The sequence below is a fragment of the Bubalus kerabau genome, chromosome 15 (genome assembly GCF_029407905.1).
Source record: "Bubalus kerabau isolate K-KA32 ecotype Philippines breed swamp buffalo chromosome 15, PCC_UOA_SB_1v2, whole genome shotgun sequence".
Classification (NCBI taxonomy): Eukaryota; Metazoa; Chordata; class Mammalia; order Artiodactyla; family Bovidae; genus Bubalus; species Bubalus kerabau.
In genome coordinates this window covers 58,972,839-58,995,059 of record NC_073638.1, presented here as the reverse complement: position 1 = coordinate 58,995,059, position 22,221 = coordinate 58,972,839, and the positions used below count along the sequence as shown (strand labels likewise).

The following is a 22,221-nucleotide window of genomic DNA, read 5'->3' as shown; positions in this document are numbered from 1 at the left end:
TTCCATCCCTGGGTTGGGGATATCCCTGGAAAAGGGAATGGCTATCCACTCCAATATTCTTGCCTGGAGAATTCCATGGACAGAGAGGTGGTCACTAACAGTTGGACATGACTGAGTGACTTTCACTACTTTTTCGTCCCTCATCTTGGTCTATGAGTTATAGGTTTTAGTAATGATTCCAAGAAAGAACAACAATAGTCAAAAATATTCCTTGGGAAATATTTTCGGCACCATCATGTGTTGTCTAAATCATTTCAAACTAATCAGTCATTCATGCTTTGAGTCCCCAGGAACCCAAGCTCACAATTCAAGATATCCCACGTAGTATCATACAAAATATGACATTAATTTTCAGAACAAGGATCCATCAGAGAAGTAACTTAATAAGTCTCTATACAGACCACAAACTGTTGAGGAAAAAGTCATATAAATATATCTTAGATGATGGGGAATAATCATGTTCATATAGTAATCATCACCTTGGGTTATTTCAAGATTTCAGATCTGTACATGAGACACTAAATACTTAATAACAGTATTATGAATTGCATTCTCAGGAAACTGGTTTTGTCCACAAAACCTGTACCCCAAGACCTCTGAGGATGGCGTGTGCCAGCTGTTCTAGTCTTAGGGCAGCATCTGCTGGCTAATTCATGGATCGACAAAAAGTGGCAATTTGTGGACAATCTGAACAGTCCTTTTAGTTGGCGGGAACTGTTACACTGGCGATTGTGAAGATGTGTGGCATCTTTTTATGATGACCTATTTCAGGTCTCCAGGAGCCTGGCAAGTCTAGAACTGTCCCTAATGAGGTCTGACAAGCATTTGTAGAATATGTACTTTGGCTGGATCCAAGTATAAGCTAGGTTGGCTCTGGAAACATCTCTTGAGCCATCATCAACTCAACACTGGACTTACTTGTAGTTATAACAACGCAGTACCAATGGAGACTCCAACGAACAGAAGTCCGTATACAGAATTGGGAAGTAAAGCCCGTTTTCCATAATGAGCATTTCTGGGATGGGAGGGGGGAGGGGAGAGGACCTTGAAGCAGCCACTGAATGCTAATTTTCTCTTGCTTCTAATCATCCTATCGTGTAACTGAGGTTTATTCACCTAAGGAAGCACGAATGTCATTCAGACACAGCACTTTTGATCGGCATAAAGAAACTGGAAATTGGAAAAGGCTGGATGGTCTGAAACTTAAGAGCTATCCACCATCTTCTGCAGCATCTCTCTGCCTCATCCCTGCAGTCGATAGCGCCGCGGTCAGGGCCTGTGACGCCGTTGGTGGGCTTCCCCTTCCTGGGAACTCTGGGTGGAGAGTAACATCTTGGTGTTGGTGCCAAAACGACGAAACCTGAAATGCGTCTGGGGACTTTGCAGGGCATTTGCGCTCCTCAGAGCGACCAGCATCTCCATAACAACTGGTTTACAGTCGTCTTCCGTTCCTCTGCTCGGCTGTGGAGGCGCCGACTGGGGGTAGGCAAAGGGCAGCTTCAATGGAAAGCTACCTTGGGTTAGCGCCTCCCTAGGCCCGGGGGACGCTGCGGATGACCGGGTTATACAGCTCGTTGCCTGAAATTTCGCGAGCTCTCCGCAGGTCTCCAGCAGAGAGCCGCGCCCCCTCCCATCTCTTCCTCCTTTACCTTTGTTTTACACATGGGGTGGGGGTGGGGGGGCCGAGGGAGGTGCGGGTGAGAGGGTGGGGAGGTGGTTTGTTTTCTTTTGCTTTTTTCTCTTCTCCTTGAAGTTCATTCTATCCCTCCTAAGTTACTTTCCGCCAACACGTGACCTCTCCAGCGGGAAGCGCGGGTGCTAACCGCGGGGCTTCCTGGGAGAGCCCCCTCTCGCGGAGCTCAATCCCATCTCCGGCTTCTCAAGCGCCGCTCCGCTTCCCCGTCGCTCTCACCCGGGCACCCTGATGGCCCGGGAGCCCCCGGATGATGCGGAAGCGACTCCGGGGAAGAAGCACCGAGCGGACGCGGAGCGTCAAACCGCTGCGGAGGCACCCCTCCCTGCCTTTGCCCGCGGCTCCACACTTCGCGGTGCGCCATGCCGACCTAGCTGCGCACCCGCGCTGTTAACTCACATTGGAGAAGCCATAACCATTAGAGCAAACGCAGTCAGAACTTCATTCAACTCGGCCGCTCGAGAGCTCGATTTACATAGGTTCCTGTGGGCAACTAGTGGCTCGCTCGGGTGCCTCTCGCCTAGTCATCAGTCCCTAAGAGGGAAAGGGAAAGTTGCCGGGCTCATGCGCGCTTCCACGCATGTGGTTGTTCCCAAGGACAAGTCACTCACCCACACCCCCTCCCCGCTTATCCCCCCATCCCCCCCTCCGACTTGATCGTCACTCACGACCTCATCAGCTGGAGACCCTTAGTCATTGGGGGAAGGGGGAGGGGTACGAACTTTTCTAAGAAGTTTCCTTTTTACCAAAGGAGTCACAGTAAGTTGGTCACGTAAACAGCACGGATAGTCGTCGTCGTTGCCCCCCCCCCTTTCGCCCCCCTCCCCCTGCGTTTTTCTGGTATTATTATTAAAGCGGTAGCCTTCTGGCGCTGATAAGCAACAAGTTCCCCAGCGGTCTTCCCGCCCTAGCCTGTCTAGGCGAAGGTTTTCTTACCTGGCGACAGGAAAATCTCCCGAGTCGAGCTCAGCTTTGCCAGAGCCCCAGGTGTGACCTGAGCAGTGGGCAAGGGAGCGGTGTGCAGGCTGGGTTATTTACATGAGGGTACCCTGAAACTCCCCACTTTCCCTGGGAACTTTCTGTGCCAGGACCCAGTGACCGGCGGTTGGAAGGCAGCCCTGGGAACCACCGCTATATAGCAGGGCACTTGGGCAGTCATTGGTAACCTCGCTCATTCATTAGAATCACGTAAGAACTCAAAAGGAAACGTGTCTCTCGGAGTGAGGGCGTTTGCGTAAATCTATAGGTTTTTCAACATCGATGCGAGTTGCTTTGTCTTCTGTAGTCGCCAAGGTGGTTGAGAGTTTAAGCTTGCGGATATTGCAAAGGGTTATTAGATTCATAAGTCACACCAAGTGGTGGGCGATCCACTGAGCAAAGCCGAACTTCTCACATGATGACTTCAAACAAGACACATTACCTTCCAGCATCTGTTGGGGAGACGGGATTTTAAGACACTTGAGTCTCCAGGACAGCAAAGGCACAATGGTGAGTAGCAATAAACCCTGCATTATAATTGAAAAATCTTGACATGTTGCTTAACAACGGGCATATCACAGCTCTTCCTAGCACTTCACACGCCAAAGAACAGCAGCTACTCAGGCCAGGATAATCGGGTTTTTACGTAGTGCAACTTTAATTGGAATCATTTGAGATTTAACACAGCAATGTGGAACTGCGTGGAACAAACTTGGAGTTGGAGGGAGGGTGTGTGTGTTATATTGGCTGTTCAAGGCTGATGCTTCTCTCCCAGCCTTCTTGCATTCCATTCTTTGCTTCTATGTGTGTGATATATGAGCATATTCTATGATTTATATGTGGGCATGTAATTGACATTCGCAAGAAGATTAATTTCCATCTTAAAACAATAATGCTATTAGAGTTTGGGGTCAGGGGGTGGAGTGGGGGTAAGGATAGGATAAAGACTGGGAGTTTGGGTGCAGATGGGGGTGGGGTTGGTGGGAGAGAAATAAGTCAGAAGGGCATATTGCGGGTAATGAAATGGGTAAGCCTCTCATAGGAGAAAAGGGTCTCATCAACATGTGATCAACTATTAACAGAATGGCTTTGGCAAAGCCATCCGCACGTGACAAAACGTAAGGAAGTGGAAGACACCGTCTAGAGCAATATCAAATATCACTTAATTACAGATTTTTTAGTCTTTTCCTCCCGCCGCGCCGGGTGTGTAATCCTGGAGATACGAGCCCATTCAGCACCTTGGACAGAGCCGACGGATTTGTCTTAGGTGGTGGTACCCCAGGTAGCTGTCTCGGCCCCGCAGTAAGCCAGCCCTGTGTCGCCCTTAAGAAGCGTCTTTTCGGAGGTTCGGCTCACACTGAGATCGGGGCTGGAGAGAGAGTCAGATTTTGGAGCGCAGCGTTTGGAAAGCGAGCCCCAGTTTGGTCCCCTCATTGAGCTCGCTGAAGTTGGCTTCCTAGCGGTGTAGGCTGGAATAGACTCTTGGCAAGCTCCGGGTTGGTATACTGGGTTAACTTTGGGAAATGCAAGTGTTTATCTCCAGGATCTAGCCACCGGGGTGGTGTAAGCCGCAAAGAAGGTAAGCACCGGGGCGGGGACCCCCTGCAACCCCAATTTTTGAGCTATTTTGATACTCGATCTTCCCGAGAGGACGCGCGGTGGAGGGGAGGAAGTAGAAGGAGAGTGTGAGAGGGGGGTTGTTTCTTGGTATTTGCCCAGTTTGAATTGCCCTAGGTGAGAGCCTTGGGGTAAAGCGAGAAGGGGGGTGGGGAAGCTCAGTTTTCCTGCGGATATAATGAGTTTAGTTAACTTGGACCTGCAAATGTCTGATTCAAATGTAAGATTTCTCTTTTTCTCCCCTTCATCTCCTTCTTTTCCGTTCTCTGCTGGTGTGCGTGTGTGTGTATATGTGTGTGTGTGTGTGTGTGTACAGTAGATTCATTACTAATTATGAAGCTTTTACTCAACATTCGATTTCCTAAATTTTGACTTTGTACCATTTAGAATTAGGCGGTGGAGGTGGTGTGCGGTGAGGAAAGGGGCGGTGGAGGTTGGGAGAGGTAGGAGGTAACGCTAAATCTCCAACACAAAATGCATCAAGGTAATTTCAGCTCTTCCAGGCAGAAGGATTCATTCTCTCTGTATCCCTCCCTCCCTCTCTCTCCCCCTCCCTCCTTCCCGCCTCCCCTTCCACCCCGCCCCCTCCTGCCTCCGTCCCTTCCTTTTTCTCTCTTTCCCTCCGTCGCCCTCGCGCCTGGCTGGATGTTTCTGTTTTTTTTTCCCCCCTCTTGCCTTCTTTCCTCCCTCCCGACGAGTTTCGGGTGCTGGCTTAGAGGGCTCCCGCTTTCTCAAGGGAAGGGGAGCCTCCGAGACCGCGCTCCGCTCCCCCGCCGGACTGGATGCCTCTCTGAGCCCAGGTCCGAGTCAGTCGGGGTAACTAAGGAAAAGGGGGCCTCTACTTGGGAGGAGAGGTCCTTTAAGGGCCGAAGAGCCAGGGAGCGGGCCGGGGAATGGGGTCTGGGCGGCTGGAGGAGGTGGAGGAGAACACGAGTAGCTCCGCGCGGCGGCTGGACCCAGCTACCAATCAGCTGGGTGCACAGACCGCCCAGCACCGCGAGGTTGCAACCGGAGGCGCGTGTGCAGGGCGGCCCGCTCGCCGCCGCCCGGGTGGGCCAGGGGGCGGGGGTGATCAAAGCTGCTCAGAGCCTCCCAGTCTTCCGTTCCACCTCCCTTCCTCGGTCCCGGGGGGACAGAGAGCGGCCGGAGCGCGCGACAGCGTTGTCATGCCTCCCCTTTGGGAGTCCAGGGACTTGCGCGCCCCTGCGCAGGGGCCACCATCCTCACCACACTCCTACAACCCTCAACCTACCCACTTCCCGGCCCCTTTGTTCCAGCCTACGAGCCAAGCCGGGTGGTAATTTTCACCCCAGGGCTTGTGCGTTCCTCCTTCCTGGATCAGCCCTCTTTAATTAAGAGACCTGGCTTGAGGTGGGGGTGGGGGAGCGTAGGGGAAAACCTATTTCCGAAACTCACTGGACTGTTTTAACGAACGAAAAAAGAAAGAATTCCAACTCTGCTCAGGTGAAAAGAATGGATTCATAGGCAACGCGAGGATATTGTGGCGATTTAGAAGGAAAAAAAAATAAAAACTAAAAACCAGGCACTAGGATCAGATGACGGTGATAGGCTGCTACGCACACAAAGGGAGCGTTGGGCAGGGTTTACGGAGCAAGCCTGCAGCGAATGGGGCACAGATTGTTCCGAGATCCAGTCATTTTCTCAGTCAGATCTACGCGCAGGGAGGGGAGGGGAGGGGCTGGGAGGGGAACGGGGCGGGAGGGGCTGGGCTTGGGGGCGGGGGGATTTCTGATCAGTCTGATGCAATTCCAAGCGTGCTGCAAAGGAACTCCAAGGAGTCCGCATCACCGTCGCCGCCCACCCTTCCCAGATGGTGCTGTTTTAAATACGGATCTGCAGGGCTGAACGCAGAACTGGGAGATTTATTGCAAAATCCCGAGAAGGGGGGGAAACGGGGAATGGAGGGGCAGAATTTAAAGGTGCAACACTTGCTTTTCCCCAAATCAAGCGGCAACCGGTCGGCATTTTTTTTTTTTCCTCGTCTGCCTGTCTCTGGATTCTAATTCACCAAGGAAGAGGTGTAAATATTGTGACATTGTGAGGCGGTTTGATGGATGAGAAAAAAATCATCTGTCACTCTAAATTGCAGAGTTCCCTGTCTCCTCGAAATGCTTTGCTAGCGAATACTCGCTGCTGCCTAATACAGTTGCTAGGGCTTCAAATGAATGCACCGTTAAGGGAATATTATCCTTTTAGTCGACTTGCCAATTTATCTGACAGTCAAATGGAGAAAATTGTAGATTTCGAGTCTTCGGGAGACAAGAAGGGAAAATGCTTACCTAATTCTTGTAACCTCGGGATCTTTAATAACTTAAACCTCAAAAGTGTCACGTCATCCTCTCTCACACGCGCTCACATGGGTATCCTTGACTTGTAGGTGAAATGGTTTCGCCTGCTGTTGTGAAAATGAGTGTCACTTTAAGAATAGTGCACCTGATCGTCACTGTGTGTATTTACATAGAGCTGTTCAGTACGAACGCAAGAAATTTCAACTGTCCTGTTTGAAACTAGAGAAAACATTAGAAGGTGTTAAAGAGAAGAGGGGAAGAAAGAGGAAGGGGGTATTTTGACCTTAAAAAAAAAACGAAGAGTAAACTAGCCTACTTTTGTGCCCCCTGGTCTTGCATGTTAATATTTCTGTGTGTGAGACTTCAGCTTGGTCTAGCTCCCCCAAAGGAATATATCAGTATTGATTCAGATGAAAATATATTCATTTTGCCTGTAGCTTTTTCAGTGTCATTGATAGTAAGACCTACAACACAGCAAATTTTGGAGGATAGAAGAGAATGTCTGAAAGAGCTTTGCAAACTGGGAAGAAGACACTCCATAAGAGGGAGGTATCACTATGTCATTCTCTGCCTACAGCATTTCCATCTCAACCAGAGTGCTAGTTATTTTTAAATATCATCTAATGTGTATGGTAAGGCAGTAAATGGGATTTGAAAAGCAAGTTCTTGTTGGCTTACAAAATATTGTTTGTAAAATTGCCTATCTGTAAATTGGAAAGAATACCTTTAAAAGATCTAAAATCAACATTCATATGCTGCTTCGTTCATTTGCCAGACTCTTGCCCTATCGAATCTGTAATCTGTATTCTTAATAAGAGGAGAAGCTAGTGAATTTAGTTTCTTTCCTTTTCCTGGCCTGTCCTCTAGGGGAAGCTTAGTAAGAAACAACATTCCAGTATCAGGCAATGTGAGAGGCAAAGGCCTGGATGACCACAAAATAGATAATAAGCCACAAAAACCAACAAATAGAAATGAGGAAAAAAATCATCACTGTGGCATGACTTACAAAGGATTTTCATTTCTAATTCTGTGATTTAGGGACAAGGCTCCAACTTGCTCAAATGACATTCATTTAATCAAACTGCTTACAATATGTCAGTTAAAATGATGTCTAACTGAACATAGTTTTTATTAAATATACTTCTATCAAAAGCCAGGAAAGCTAATCCTTTTCTTTAATTAGGAAAAGCTAATCTAACCATCTAACTGATTCTAGTGAATATGAACTGATATAATCTGATTTTAAGATTCTGCTTAAAACTAAATTTGTTCTAAAAAGCACTGACTTGCCAGAAAAATATCTATTTTTGTAGCTTTCTTTTCACTCTATGGATAATTTAATGAGTTGCCTATTTTAATTTTACAACTGCTACCTCAGAAGTATCTCAAATTATCTTTCTTTGGCTGGTGTCTTTCTCTGCTGATCTGCCACTGCTGGTGTATGGGTGTGAGTGTGCACTTGTGTGTATGGGTGTGTTTGTGTGTTTCTAGAGAATTTAACAAGCGGTGAGTCTCTTAAATTTACATGCCTTGATCCATGTAAACGATACTTCGTGGCATTTAATAAATAACAATAAACATTAACATTTAGTGAGAGCTTACTGATATTGAATCCTATGGAAATGGGGAGAGAGGCTGTTACTTTTAAGGGGAGAAAGATTATATTCCTAAATAATAAAAAGAAAATTTCTCTCCTTTTTGGCCAAAGAGTGGCCATATTTCAAAAATATTAAATCTTCTTTTACTTTGGATGTTAAAGCTACTGCTTGAACAAGTGTGTCTTGAGAGAAACACATAGTCCCTAAAGACTAATACCCCAAAACACCAGGGTGCAAAAATGAAAATGTCAAATCTTTATCCCTGCCTCCATTGTCAGTTGGCAATTTTTGGAGTGTTCATTCTGAGTTTTCTAAAGTTCAGATTGACTTTCCCCCTTTTTTCCTAACATTCTAAAGGAGTCCTATAAAGAATTCTGTATAATGCAGACTTTATTTGTATTTGCTACTAATAATACTTTATAAGCACATAGTGGTTTGAAAGTTCTCACAGGTTTCCTAATCTGATCTCAGCCAGGAGGGAAGGGTAGGAATTATTAGTCACCTTTCACAAATGAGGAACCTCAGGTTCAGGGTTCCCCAAGAGTACATTGCCAGTAAGAGGGAAAGACTGACTCAGAATCTTTCTTCAGATTTCAAGGACCACACTTTCAGCTCTCCAGCCCATCCTGCCTCAAACCCCACTCTGGCATCTGAGGGGCTTGTAGGCATTATTTTCTCCTGTTTTGATTTCTTTAATTTAAAAGGGGGAAAAGTTATCTACAAATCATTCCCACAATTCTATAGGCCAATGAAAAGTTTTTGCCAGTCTATGACCTTTTCTTCCTAAGCCATTCTTTCACTCTCCCATAATTGGAGGCTTAAAGAAGTCAAGGATATTTCTAGGGTTGATATACTATCTAAGGAACAGGCACTAATTCCCCCCAAAACAACACAGAGAATAAGAAGAGCTGAAGACAAAACAGGACTCTTGTGAGTTGTAGAATCTGGGGCCTGGGAAGGTTCTCAGGGGTCATTTCTGATGTGTGGATTCATGCTGGCTTATTTTCTTCTTGTTGTTTAGTTGTCCAGTCGTGTCCAACTCTTTTGCAACCCCATGAACTGCACCCGGTCAGGCTTCTCTGTCCATGGGATTTCCCAGGCAAGAATGCTGGGGTGGGTTGCCATTTCCTTCTCCAGGGGGTCTTCCTGACCCAGGGATCAAACCCATGTCTCCTGCATTGGCAAGCAGGTTCTTTACTGCTGAGCCTCCTGGGAAGCCCTGTTTTCTTTTAACCCTCTGGAATTTCATCCTAGTGTTGAATGCCTGGGATCTTGCTTCTCTTAGTAGGTACTCTGATATTTATGGGGATCATGAGCTTAACAGGCCATTTTCCATTTGCCCAAGAGGAATGCTTTCTATAGAGACTCTAATGTTCATAAATTTATTTTGTAAGCATTAACTGACAATCTACTATGTGCCAGGAACTATGCTAAAGTCTGGAAATTCAGCAGTGTGTAAGACTAAAAGGTGCTTAGCTTGGTGGACTTACAGCTTAGAGACCTGATTTGTCCTTTAATTTCCCTAGAAGAAGATAGACTTCTGGATTCTTATCTTTCCAAGAGAACACAGTGAAGTAGATTAAAAGCCTGAGTTCAAGCTCTGCTCCCAACTAATTACCAGTAGCTAGAAAAATCAATTAGTCCCCCTTGATCCGTATTTCCTCACACAGAAAACAAGGAGGATGTTCTTAGGATAAACTCTGAGTTCCATTTTAGCTCCAAGTTTGAGTGATATGATGGCTAACTTATTTCTTGGGCCTAAGTTACCCTAATCTTTGATGATGCACAATTTTGGGTGTCACCAATTTTTAACTTTTTTTGTTAGGAAGTACATTATGAAAAATCAAAGCAACTTATTTGAATCTAGCATAGAAAGAATCTGGATATTGAACCAATCGTTTTTTGAGAAACAAACTTGGAAAGTTTTCATCTGAATGATGATCTCAAACTTCTGCAGGTTATTTTTTAAAGGGATGGGCTGATGAGAGACTCACTAACAAATTAAATGCTTGTTTTCTTTGTGCCAGCAGAAGTTCTCATTTTTCAGGTCATTTCCTTTTAAAATCAAAGATATTACACCCTGAAATTGTCTGGGCCTCATGAATAATGCATTATATACACATGATAATAGGTAATTAGATAGACCAACCAGGAGAAACATGAAAGGGAGCTGGTAGCCCAAGGATTGCAGAAGGTGTGTGGGCATTTTGACATCCAGGAAATGCTATAGGTCTGTCCTTAGCTAACTCAGCCTGGTGGAGATAATTAAGAAAAATGTGGGTGTAGAAAGGCTGCAAGCCATTCCTTGGGATTGGCTAGATCGCTGCAGTAGTTCAAAAACAATTGGCACAGCCACCCACACTGGACATGATTGCCCTTTGATGAGGCAGCTATTGACTTTTATAAAGATGCCATATTTAAAATAACTTCTGATGCACTCAGGATGACATGCATCATTCTCAAATTCTATTTTAGACAAATGGGAAAATATATTCCAAAGTATTAATTTAAAAATAAAAAACTTAAAAGTCGAGTTGCTAAAAATCAACAGTTTAGCAGTGTGTGACCTCCAAATTTAACTTTCGTCTGAAGCTAGGAGAAACCTGTGGCCTGTGTGAGGCATTTTTGACCATTTATGAACATTTTCTGGATCACCCCAGGAGGTAGAAAGTACTTTGCCACTGTTTTTAACCTCTGAGTGAATGCTAAATGCACTTAAAAACCTTCTCACACTGGAAAAGGGAAACCCAATCAATTGCCTGTAACAGCAGAAGAAGATGCTTTGAGATCTTTGTGCCCGGAGTGCATGCTATGATGTTATGGAATTCAGGATTCCTTCAGAGTATGCTAAGCCCCATACCCATCAGCATCAGCAGGAGTTGGAAGTGACTTGTCTTATCTCCCTCTTCAAGGACAATAGCAACTACTACTATCCCTAGGTAATAACGTGACTGTGGGAAAAAATACCTAAACTGAGGGATTGCAGAAAGGCTCCATAAACATCTGATGCCTGTGGGATAGGACATTACAGGGCAAGTGAATGGGAAAAAAGAGAGGAAACATGGGAAAATTTGAGCAGAGAAATAGAAAAGAAAACCAAAACAGGGTTAGTATTAGAATACTGGATGTGTTCTTAAATAGACGTGTCCTTTCTCAGGGTAATCTTCACATCCGTTTGTCCACTGAGCTAGATCTCTACCATCCTTACTCATTACTGTTCTGGTTGTGTTGGTAGGAAACAATGATTTCTTTTACTCTTACCTTCCTCCTCCAGTAAGGGCTTCTTTCTCCCCCAACAACTTCCATAGCCAGTGTTTGAGAATGGCCTTGCTATTACTTCTCCTTGGGGTGTGTTGGATTCACAGCACTTGGATTACCACCAAGTGGTTGGTAACCACTTCTGTGCCGTGGACTCCCCTCTTTTGGCAGTCTGGTCAAGCCTATAAACCCTTCTCAGAATGTTTCTAAATGAATAAAACTTAAAAGTATACAATCACAAAGAAAGTCAATTACATTGGAATATAGTCGTACAAATATTTAAAAAGTCAATTTGCATGATATAGTAATAGATACGCAGTGCTGTGCTTAGTCGTGTCTGACTCTTGCGACCCCATAGACTATAGCCTGCCAGTCTCTGTCCATGGGAGTCTCCAGGTAAGAGTGTTGGAGTGAATTGCCATTTCCTTTTCCAGGGGATCTTCCCAACCTGAGAATTGAACCTGGGTCTCCTGCACTGCAGGCAGATTCTTCACCAACTGAGCTATGAGTCAGATGCCCAATATATGTGCTTTCTTAAAAACTAAATAAGATCAAGCAGCAAGGTGAATACTGTAGTTTTCCAGGAATGATAAGCATCTGTGTATTTTGGGATATCTGTAACAACTGACATGTGGTATAAAGGTGACTGATTTCTATTGGTGGCAAAGTCTGGCAAATACTACTGAGTTGCATTTCCCAAACATATTTGACAATAGAACACTTGGGGAAGGGAGTGCTTATTAACATGGCATAGATTCAGAAATGTTAGTTTAGTCTCTCCCTGCCTTTCAGTATGAGCCATTGAATGTTCCATCCTGGCAAAAGGAAATTGGCATTTGGAGAAAACTTTTAAAGTTCACTTCTGCCATTTAACAAGTTGCCAAGTGGATAAAGAACCAGCAGATGAGATGGCTAAGGTGTAGTAGACATGTTTCTATGAGCTGAGCTTACTATTGTTGTTGTTTAGTATGTCCGACTCTTTTGTGACCCCATGGACTGTAGCCTGCCAGGGCCCCTTGTCCATGGGATTTCCCAGACAAGAATAATGGAGTGGGTTGCCATTTCCTCCTCCAGGGGTTCTTCCCAACCCAGGGATCTACGTCTCCTGCATTGCAGGTGGATTCTTTACCACTGAGCCACCAGGGATGCCCCTATTACTCTGAGGTTTATCCTTATTACCACTAGCACTACCCTCAATGCTCTAGAAATCCATCACTCCACTGATAAAGAGAAAAAGTTCAGACTCTGGTCATTGACTTAGGGAGCATTGCCTCAGATTCCTGGTGTGGCTTCACTAACCTCAAGAGGTTATAAAGACTTCATTTCTGTCATTACTACACTATGAGAAAATACGTGCACATTATGATAGGACGGGATAGCATTCATTTTGCATTTATCCAGTGCTAAGTTGTTTCCTTTGCATTTGACATTTATTATTTAACCCTCAAAGTAATTCTCTGAGACAGATTATATTATTGTATAAGGAAGGAAACTGGAGCTCAGATAGTTTATTTACCCCAAATTATACAGCAAATCTTAAATGGAAAAGCTAAAATTCAAACCTAATGTTCTCTAGTTCCAAAGTCCATTATAATATTACACTTCCCTATGGAATAGCTACCACACAGATTAGACTTGGATTCCTCATTGTCAGGTTGGCACACACGTTTTTGTCAAGAGATCTTTAACACAACCCTTTGGTATGTCTGAGAATCTCAACATCAGTGGCCACAGATGCTGCGTTAGAATTATATTGAATCTTTGCTAACTAATGAAAGATTTTCAAACCACTGATTGTCCCCTATCCTTTTTAAAACCCCGTTTTCACAATCATAATATGGAGAAAGTGCTACCACTTAAAGTGGGGGAGGATCAAATAAATTAATCATTTAATTTAACTTTGTTGAGTTCACCATGATGAGCGTTCTACATTCCCATAGCTGAGTTCTTGCAATGATCTTTCTTGGCAGAGATTATTAGTATTCCTATTTTAAAGATAAGGAAACTGAGGCAGTTAATTCCTTGAGAGAAGTCACTCAGTCATGTCCGACTCTTTGCGACCCCATGGACTGTAGCCTACCAGGCTCCTCAGTCCATGGAATTTTCCAGGCAAGAGTACTGGAGTGGGTTGCCATTTCCTTCTCAAGGGGATCTTCCCAACCCAGGGATTGAACCCGGGTCTCCTGCACTGCAGGCAGACGCTTTACCGTCTGAGCCAATATCCTAAATTAGCAGAGTCAAAAAGTGGTTAAACTTGACTAAACCCAGGTCTGTCTAATTCCAAGCCCTTTCTTTTACTCAGTAAACTAATCTGTAAGCCCCTACACAATCTTAGTTGTTCTTATTATAATTGTTGTCATGTTTAAAACACTAACAAGAGAGAAATAAGTATATATTGTCCAGAAATAAGTATATAGTCATTGAAGAGAAAGACTACTCCATGGAATACTTCACCTGCACATTCTTCCTTCCACTTACTTTAGTTTATGAACCCCATGGATGATGTCTGACTCTTTTCTTAACTTGTTTAGGGCAGTTCCAAGATAGTTGACTTCTGAGAGTTATTGAGTAAGAAACGTTATAAATTGTTTAGATTAGGATTTAGTATGTTTAGAAGCCTTTTCATAAATTTGCCTTTTCAAACTGTTACTGGCTATAGCACTGCAGATGCTGTGATGAGGAATGCCTTCTCCAAAAACCCAGTGGATGACAAACTTCCAAAGCTAACATGTTGTTTACAGAGATGGAGAAGAAGGGGATTGACAAGCACAATCCTAAATGTAATTACAAGGCTTATAGTCCCTGCTGGGGACTAAAATGTTTATTGGCTTTTCTTGTGCAATTTAACGTTCTTCCTCCCAAAGCCCTACTCCAAACTTGGAACTTCTCTGGAATTAGCATCTCGTTTGGGAGAATGCCAAGTATTGGTGTCTGGGTCCTTTGCATCTTTGCACCAACTCAGAACTCAGAATAGCAGCTCTAGAAACTAAGCTGGGGGTAGTCTGGGTAAAGGAGTTAAACATCCACTTGGGCATCTTCCTAATAAATTTCATCCATCTTCCTCCTGGAAAACAACTCTTAGAAAGATGTGGTCTTTAATGAGGGAATGGATGCAAACTGGTAAGTCCAAGATAGTACAAGTCAGTGGTCTTTGCAGAGTTGCCAAAGTCATATACAGAATCAAGGATCTGGAGGCTATGAAAAAACCTCATCCCACTGCCACTGTGATCTATGCAAGGAAGGATGGCCTGAACTCACAATGCATTTGATATGTCCTAAAGCTAAGAAACCAGCCCAGGGGGAAAGGATGATATTAAAGGACATTTTGGTGTATGAAAAAGTCTACCTAAAACCTCATCAGAGATAACTATGTAGTATAAAATGCAGAAGAGTATGACTCCTTACCTTGGCTCAAGGCTCTAAATTTAGGGGAAATAATTACATGAGTTTCAAGTTTAGTTTACCAAAGATATACAGTTCCTGTAAGCAGTTCAAATTTATATGGAAAAAAAGAACCTTAAAGATGATCTAGTTGACAAATTTCCTTAGTACACTAAAATCACCTGAATTATGTATTCCTTTGAGCTGAAGTCTGAATGTGCCCCTAGACTTGGCAACCGCGGCTTATAGCCTGCTGTCCTGGCCTCATTCATTGATCAGGTGACTGAGATGCACAGTCGTTAACGCTGTTCCACTTATTCAATAAACATTTCTCTGAAACTGATAGCATTGATGTGAACAAGCGTGGGCTGGTGAAGTGACTTTCCAGGTCACATGACCAGAGAGTGATAGCGTTTAAACAAGAACCCAAATTCTCTTGACTACTGAAGGACTTACAATCATATCATATGATAATGATACTTCTTCTATTTTCTAATAATCAAACATAAGAAAACAATAAATAGCCTGAGCAAGGTTTTGATTATCTTGATTTTTCAAAATATCTTGATTTTTGTGTATATACCTTAATTTCTTAAATATAAACATAATTAACAAAATGTTAACAGCATTCCAGTAAGGCATTGCTAATTTCAAATTGTTGGGACAAAACTAATTATAATATTTTAAGTTTCTTCAATACGCCATTGATCCTACTGGTGGCTCAGATGATAAAGAATCAGTCTGCAATGCAAGATACCCATGTTTGATGTCCAGGTCAGGAAGATCCCCTAGAGAAGGGAATGGCAACCCACATCAGTGTTCTTGCATGGAGAATTCCATTCACAGAAGAGCCTGGCAGGCTTCAATCCATGGTTTGCAAAAAGTCGGACATGCCTGAGTGGGTAACACTTTCACTTTCAGGACAAAACTAATTATAGTATTTTAAATTTCTTCAATACTCCATAGTTACTTTATGATTATTGAGACACTAACTAAGACAAGATGAATTGAAACCTCAAGTTTTCATTGATTCTTATATTATTCCCAGTGTTTTCAGTTGGTTCTAGATTTTTATCTGAGGTTTGGCAACAGCTTTATTTATTTCTTCTTGTAGCATACTCCCCTCTTACCCTAGGAAAACAAAGCAAAACAAAAAATTGATATATTTTTCTTAAAACAACAAAAAATAAGGAAAAAATTCTAAAATTCCTTAAAATCCTTTTTCTTAAAAATGCTAGGAAATGTTTACTAATTTAAACTTTATATTTTTTTAACTCTTATCATTTTCCAAAGAAATATTCTTTGAGACTGTTTCTTTGTATCATATGATATTTATACATGTAATTCTGTTTTCAAGATTAATTTTATTATTAAATACTGTCCTGAAGTTGCGCTCTTATCAATTCATTGAAGGGTAAATTAGACGTTATAAATTTTTCCTAGGAATGGAGGACAAAATCATATCAATAAATAACAATTTGACTTATCAAAAACACAGTAACAAAAAGTAAAATTAGAAAAAATGTTAATTAGTCAAGCAAATAGTCAAAAATATGTCAAACTTTGACATATTTTCTGAGATAAATTGGCATCATGTATGTTAGCATGATTCTTTTTTATGGAATTCAACTTATTTTTACTCACTTTAATTAGTTTTTGTGTGCAGATAAAATGAAAGGCAATGGAAATTTGGCTTGCAAAGTAGTTCTAAGATGATCTACATCCACAATCTGGTTGTAATACCATAAAAATATGTTTATTATGTGAGAATGGTAATTCAAGTTAGCATTCATCATAGACATAAAGCAATGAGCAATGCAAGTTAACTTCAGTTATTTATCCTGGGAACTTTTTTTTTTGCTAAAAAGGCCAGAATGCATGATAGCATCGGCTCATTCTTCCCAAAGCCTCCTGGAAAACATGTCTCTGAAATAAAAGCTTCTCAATGCTAAAAATTTTACTGCATTTGGGAGAAGCATACAATTTGATAATAAAGAGTTGGGTCTTCATTTTTCTAATTCAGTATGGAGTCTGTTTTGAGTAAAACTGACTGTGAGCTGAATTTGCATCCTAGAAATATATTTAATTTGTATCATAGACTCAAAATCTGACTTCCAAACTTGGGCATCTATTTTCCCCCACCTCTTATATATCACCACCTCTCCCAGGTCATGACTTCAGTCCAAGCAGAGAAAAATAAATTTCCCTGAAGATATATGTAACCATAACTAAAATGACAATAATAATAATAATGAAGAGATCTTGGAATTTAAATGTGTGGCTCTGCTTTTCCCCATTCACTTCCCACTCTACCCCATCTCTTTGTCCTCATGTTTTATGAGCTATTATATTTGTCTTGTCCATCTGTATCACCATCACTCTTTCTTAGGTTCAGCCAGACTTTGCACTTCTTGGTACCCTTCTTGGTACACTAAAGTTTTAGAAGCAAATCTCTTAGTAATCTTTTGGCCACAGAGTGCCCTGACAGTTTCTCCAAATGATGTTAGGAAGGGGAAGTAAATGTTACCCATTTCTACTCAGTTTCTTTTTAGGGCATTGATTTCATTCCGTGTCTGGCTTAATTTCTTTTAATCCACTGCTGGATTGATTTTGAAGTTACCGTTGAATTCCTTCAACATGGCCTAAACAGACAACTGGGAGTAGTGGGGATGATATTTATGCTAATCTCATGCTCTTCAACTGGGCTATCAAGAATTAGAAGTCCCAAAATAGTTGGTCACATTAGATTGTGAGATCATAACAGAGGTATTCTTGACAAGTGAAATTATCAGTTAAACTTGATTCTAGGAATCATGTAGGTTAGCTTGATTCTCTCTTATGGACTTCAACTCAGTTTTACTGTATTCTAATTAGGTTTGGAATGCAGATGAAATGAAAAGACATGGTTTAATTTAGGAGAAAGTTCAAAGTTCAAAAGTCATGTAGTATTTTGTAGACCTTACCTTCCGAGAGAAATTACTTGAGACTATGAAAGTACTATCCTAATTTATCAGATAAAGTCTACAACTTGGGACATTAAGTGGAGAACAGAAAAATTACTTGTGCTTAAACAATTTTGCTGAGAATAAATAAAAACAAAATGTCCCGTTAAAGATCTGTTTCGTTTGAAAAATGTTTCATCTGAAAACTAAGGATAGAATATATAGCTTTGACATAAAGGATCATCTTTTTATGAAACAACCGCTTCTGTCTCCAAGTTGCAAGGAAAGGATTCATCAATCTGATTGAATCTTCCCTTTAGTTTTTCCCAACAGCTGTGTTCAGATAATTCATGACTCCCATGTTTCCTGAGCCCTGGATAATTTCACAGACATGTCTAATACAGGCCTCTACATTTTCAGAAGAGTATGGAAATCTTGGAGGAGGTCCAGGGTAGACCAAAGAACATGATTAATGGGTTGGAAGTTGGAGTTTATGAAGAAAGGTTGTGAGATCTGATTTCTCGCTATGAGAAAAGCTGAGGGGTGACTTAATAACACAAGATGGTTAGGAAGCAGCTGGTCTCTATCTTCACTAAGGTTGGATGAAATGAAATAAAATATAAATTGCAACAAGAACAAAAATATGTTACAAGTGGGAACTTCCAAGCACTATGATGACTGGATTCTTAGAAAGGTCGTCAGAAGAAGTATGTGTAGTCTATATTCCTGGTCTTTTGTGATAGGCCTATGAGTAGTGAGGAAGAGGAGATAATCATGAAAGATCCCTTCTGGATCTGTCTTTTTATAAGTCTGCATGTGTACATGCTAAATTGCTTCAGTGGTGTCTGATTTTGTGTGACTCTATGGACTGTAGCCTGCCAGACTCCTCTGTCCATGGGATTCTCCAGGAAAGAATACTGGAGCCAGTCACCATGCCCTCCTTCAGGGGATTTTTCCAACCTAGGGTTCGAACCCTTGTGTCTCCTGTATTGGCAGATGGGTTCTTTACCATTAGCATCACCTGAGGAGCCCATTTTATAAGTCTACCTGATCATATTTAGAAAAATTATTTTCCCAAGCTATGTCTCATTTTCTCCCTATCACTAACTCTACCCTAATTTCTTATCCTTTGTCTGCCTTCTGTAAAACACTGCTAACCAAAGATGGCTAGGGCACTGATCAACCATGAGGGGCCCTCCCCAGCTGCTAGCTGCCCTTTCAGCTTTGGGAGCAGGTTTCTTGTCCATCACTGCTACCCCTTGACCACTAGGGTCATGCTGATGGTCATCTTTCTACACAGTAAACCCATGGCAAGGGAAAACAAAACTAAACAAAGCATAATTTCCTACTTTTAACTAACTCATATGTGGCCCAATGGATTAAAACACAAACCTTAGGTGGAGAATTTGAGCAGCTGAAGGGCTAAGATGTGTTTTACTCATTTGCATGGATGCTAGTCCATAGAGCATTGTCTGGTAGGAGGTGCTCAGCAAGTTTTCATCAACTGAATGAATGGAACTATGAAGCGAAGGTAGTAAACTGAAGTTAAGAAGGCCAAGAGTGTCAGAGGTTTCTAAATGATTCTGTATGTGACACAAATCTAAAACCTAATCCTTGCATGGGTACCACTGGGGACTTTATTCCTACCTTGAGCCTTTCCTCCCAAAAAATATTCACCATAGACACTGTGTAGATTCAGAATCATGGAAAAATAGGCCAAATTCTTGGTGTGGTTTTTCAAATATGACTTTAGGAAGTTCAGTAATTGTTTTTTCTAAATTATCTTTTTGCATACGTTGCTAACTTTCTCCATGAAGAATATAAAATTTAGCAGTAGAAAATCTCTCACTCCCATCATCACACAACCTAAATAGTTGGGTTTCAAAAATAAGGTAACCTGCTCCTTATAACCTGATTCAATGTCCTAAAACGCTTTGGTTTAAACTTGCTCAAGTTCTTCCTGGCTCTTCTCCCTGCAAAACCAGCAAAATCAGCTACCATTGTCAGTTCTAACTTTTGTCCTAAAGCCCACAGTCAGGTCCCTTCTGACTATCCTTGTAGAAACATTGTAACAAGTAAACCAATTTATTGCTCATTATTGGTTTTTAAATGTTCTCCAGGAACTCTGGTAACTTGGAGGGCTACGAGTTGATGACTCGCATATGTTTGGGAGTTAGTTGTTTCATAATGGTTTTTATGCTTTTTTTTTTTTTTTGATCCAGCTAAATATTATTCCCAGATGGGATCAGTTCTTGACCTTTTTGCGCTACTCTCCTAATCTTGGCCCTTCTAACATTTTCTTACTGTGCTTTTCTTTTGTTCATCACTAATGACCATGCTAAGTCACTTCAGTGGTGTCGGACTCTGTGCGACCCCATAGACGGCAGCCCACCAGGCTCCCCCGTCCCTGGGATTCTCCAGGCAAGAACACTGGAGTGGGTTGCCATTTCCTTCTCCAATGCGTGAAAGTGAAAAGTGAAAGTGAAGTCGCTCAGTCATGTTCGACTCTTAGTGACCCCATGGACTGCAGCCTACCAGGCGCCTCCGTCCATGGGACTTTCCAGGCAAGAGCACTGGAGTGGGGTGCCACTGGTTACATAATTTCTGTAACAGGTGTTGACCCATTTGGATGTATTTCAGTATGGCACACAGTTACTCTTATGGTTCATGACAAGCTTACCGGTAAGAAGTACACCTCATATTAAGGTACCATCTAGTGAATAGGGATATTATTTTTCCCGTAAGATTATTCTCAGGACAGGCCTTGCTCAATAATTTGGAGGATTATGAGTGACAGTTTCACACTGTATTGGCCCTTTGAAACCATACATCATGAATTTGAAAACATCTTTGCCACTCGGCTCAGCCGGAGAGTTTTCTGTTTACTTATTATTTCCGTTATGCCAATTTTCAGCCGTTTTTGAGGTCAGTTGATTTGATCCTAGACATTTTTTTTTTTTTTTTGCAAGGAAGACTGAAGACAGGGGTAACTAGGAAACTTAAGTAAACATAATTAAACATAAAATGCTTATAGTGATAGTAGAATTGACCTCAGCCAATTAAAATTATTAATAGAAAAAAATATGTCAATGTCACATCTGAGCTTACTGCCTCTGCTCCCACTTGGGTAATAAGGATTAGTTCGTATTTCCTGACAAGAATAGATGGGAATTTCTCCCTGACCTTTGTCCTTCTAGAATATTCTGTTAGAAGGATTGATTAGATCCTAACTAAAAATAGCGGAGAAGGCAGTGGCACCCCACTCCAGTACTCTTGCCTGGAAAATCCCATGGATGGAGGAGCCTGGAAGGCTGCAGTCCATGGGGTCACTAGGAGTCGGGCATGACTGAGCGACTTCACTTTCACTTTTCACTTTCATGCATTGGAGAAGGAAATGGCAACCCACTCCAGTGTTCTTGCCTGGAGAATCCCAGGGACAGGGGAGCCTGGTCGGCTGCCGTCTATGGGGTCGCACAGAGTTGGACACTACTGAAGCGACTTAGCAACAGCAGCAACCAAAAATAGAGATTTGATTAATTCAAAATTAATTTTGTAGGTCCCACAAAAGTAGAATTGAGAGCATTTTCTTTTCAAGCAGTGAAATCCTCTCCCCTTTTGGTGACTGAGAAAATATTCAGATTACAAACTTGGAATCTTTGCTCTCACAGCTATCATGTTAGAGACCAATCTTTAAAAAGAATCAGAAATACGTGCTCTATATTTTCAGCATCACCCTTGATCACAATAGGAAAATGATTTTTGTAAAGCATTTGATCTTAGACCTCTAACACTATCTCTATATGCCACCTGAATTAACCAAATAAAAAAATTATTCAGAATTCCAGTCAAGACACTGGTACAACTTTATCTTGGCATCATTGTTTTTAATGTAAGATGTATTTTTAAGGCAAATAGGCAAGCATTTAAGTCTGGGTTTTTATTGTTTTGGTAACACCATTATCACAAATCAGAAAGTTGGGAAATGCTCAGAAGTGTCCAGAGGTCTGATTCATCAGAAGGTTTATCTGAATTGGCATTTGATCTTCTTTTATTCTAAATATTCTTGCCATTTCTGGCTCGTCTGTCTTTTCCTCAGTAAAACTGCACCACACACTGGAAAGTAAGGATATATCCATCTGTATAACATCGAGGGAGAGTAGGAATAAGAAGATTGGCTATACATACAACCAGAGTGTCAGAAATAAGAACACTTTCAGCAGAAATGCTGACGTGGCAATGTGAATTTAGTAGGTAGATTTGCCATAACTTCTCATTTAGCAGCATTGAGAATGCTCAGATTCTTGATATTCACTGGTTAGGTATTTCTCCAAAAGGAACACAATTACAAGTGAGCTTAAAAACCTGGAGAAATAACTCATTTTCAAGCAAATTTAAAGTTGGAAAGTAAGCACTGAAGTTATCATAAAGTCATAAATATATATATA

The 22,221-nt window shown here is 42.1% G+C and overlaps 1 protein-coding gene and 1 long non-coding RNA gene across 6 annotated transcripts in view; one reads left to right on the top strand and one right to left on the bottom strand.

Moving 5' to 3' along the window:
- Positions 1-1,211: 1,211 nt before the first annotated feature.
- Positions 1,212-22,221, top strand: part of BDNF (brain derived neurotrophic factor) — a 64,212-nt gene continuing 43,202 nt past the window's right edge. The window contains exon 1 of one of the 4 annotated variants that reach the window (XM_055549173.1): positions 1,212-1,482. In XM_055549173.1, the coding sequence (XP_055405148.1) occupies positions 1,366-1,482 (117 nt within the window). In that variant the 5' untranslated portion in view covers positions 1,212-1,365. Of the gene's footprint in view, positions 1,483-3,042; positions 3,182-4,065; positions 4,251-22,221 lie in introns of those variants that run through there. The other 3 variants (XM_055549175.1, XR_008703105.1, XR_008703106.1) reach the window with 3 other exon arrangements.
- On the bottom strand, positions 1,346-5,927 carry LOC129629253 (uncharacterized). Of its 2 annotated transcripts, XR_008703108.1 has the most exons (5): positions 5,541-5,927; positions 3,842-4,040; positions 2,630-3,123; positions 2,093-2,227; positions 1,346-1,476 (listed from the first exon to the last, which is right to left on the bottom strand). It is a non-coding gene; the product is annotated as an uncharacterized LOC129629253 (long non-coding RNA). The 2 variants fall into 2 exon arrangements; XR_008703107.1 differs by lacking the exon at positions 1,346-1,476 and having other exon boundaries at positions 1,752-2,227.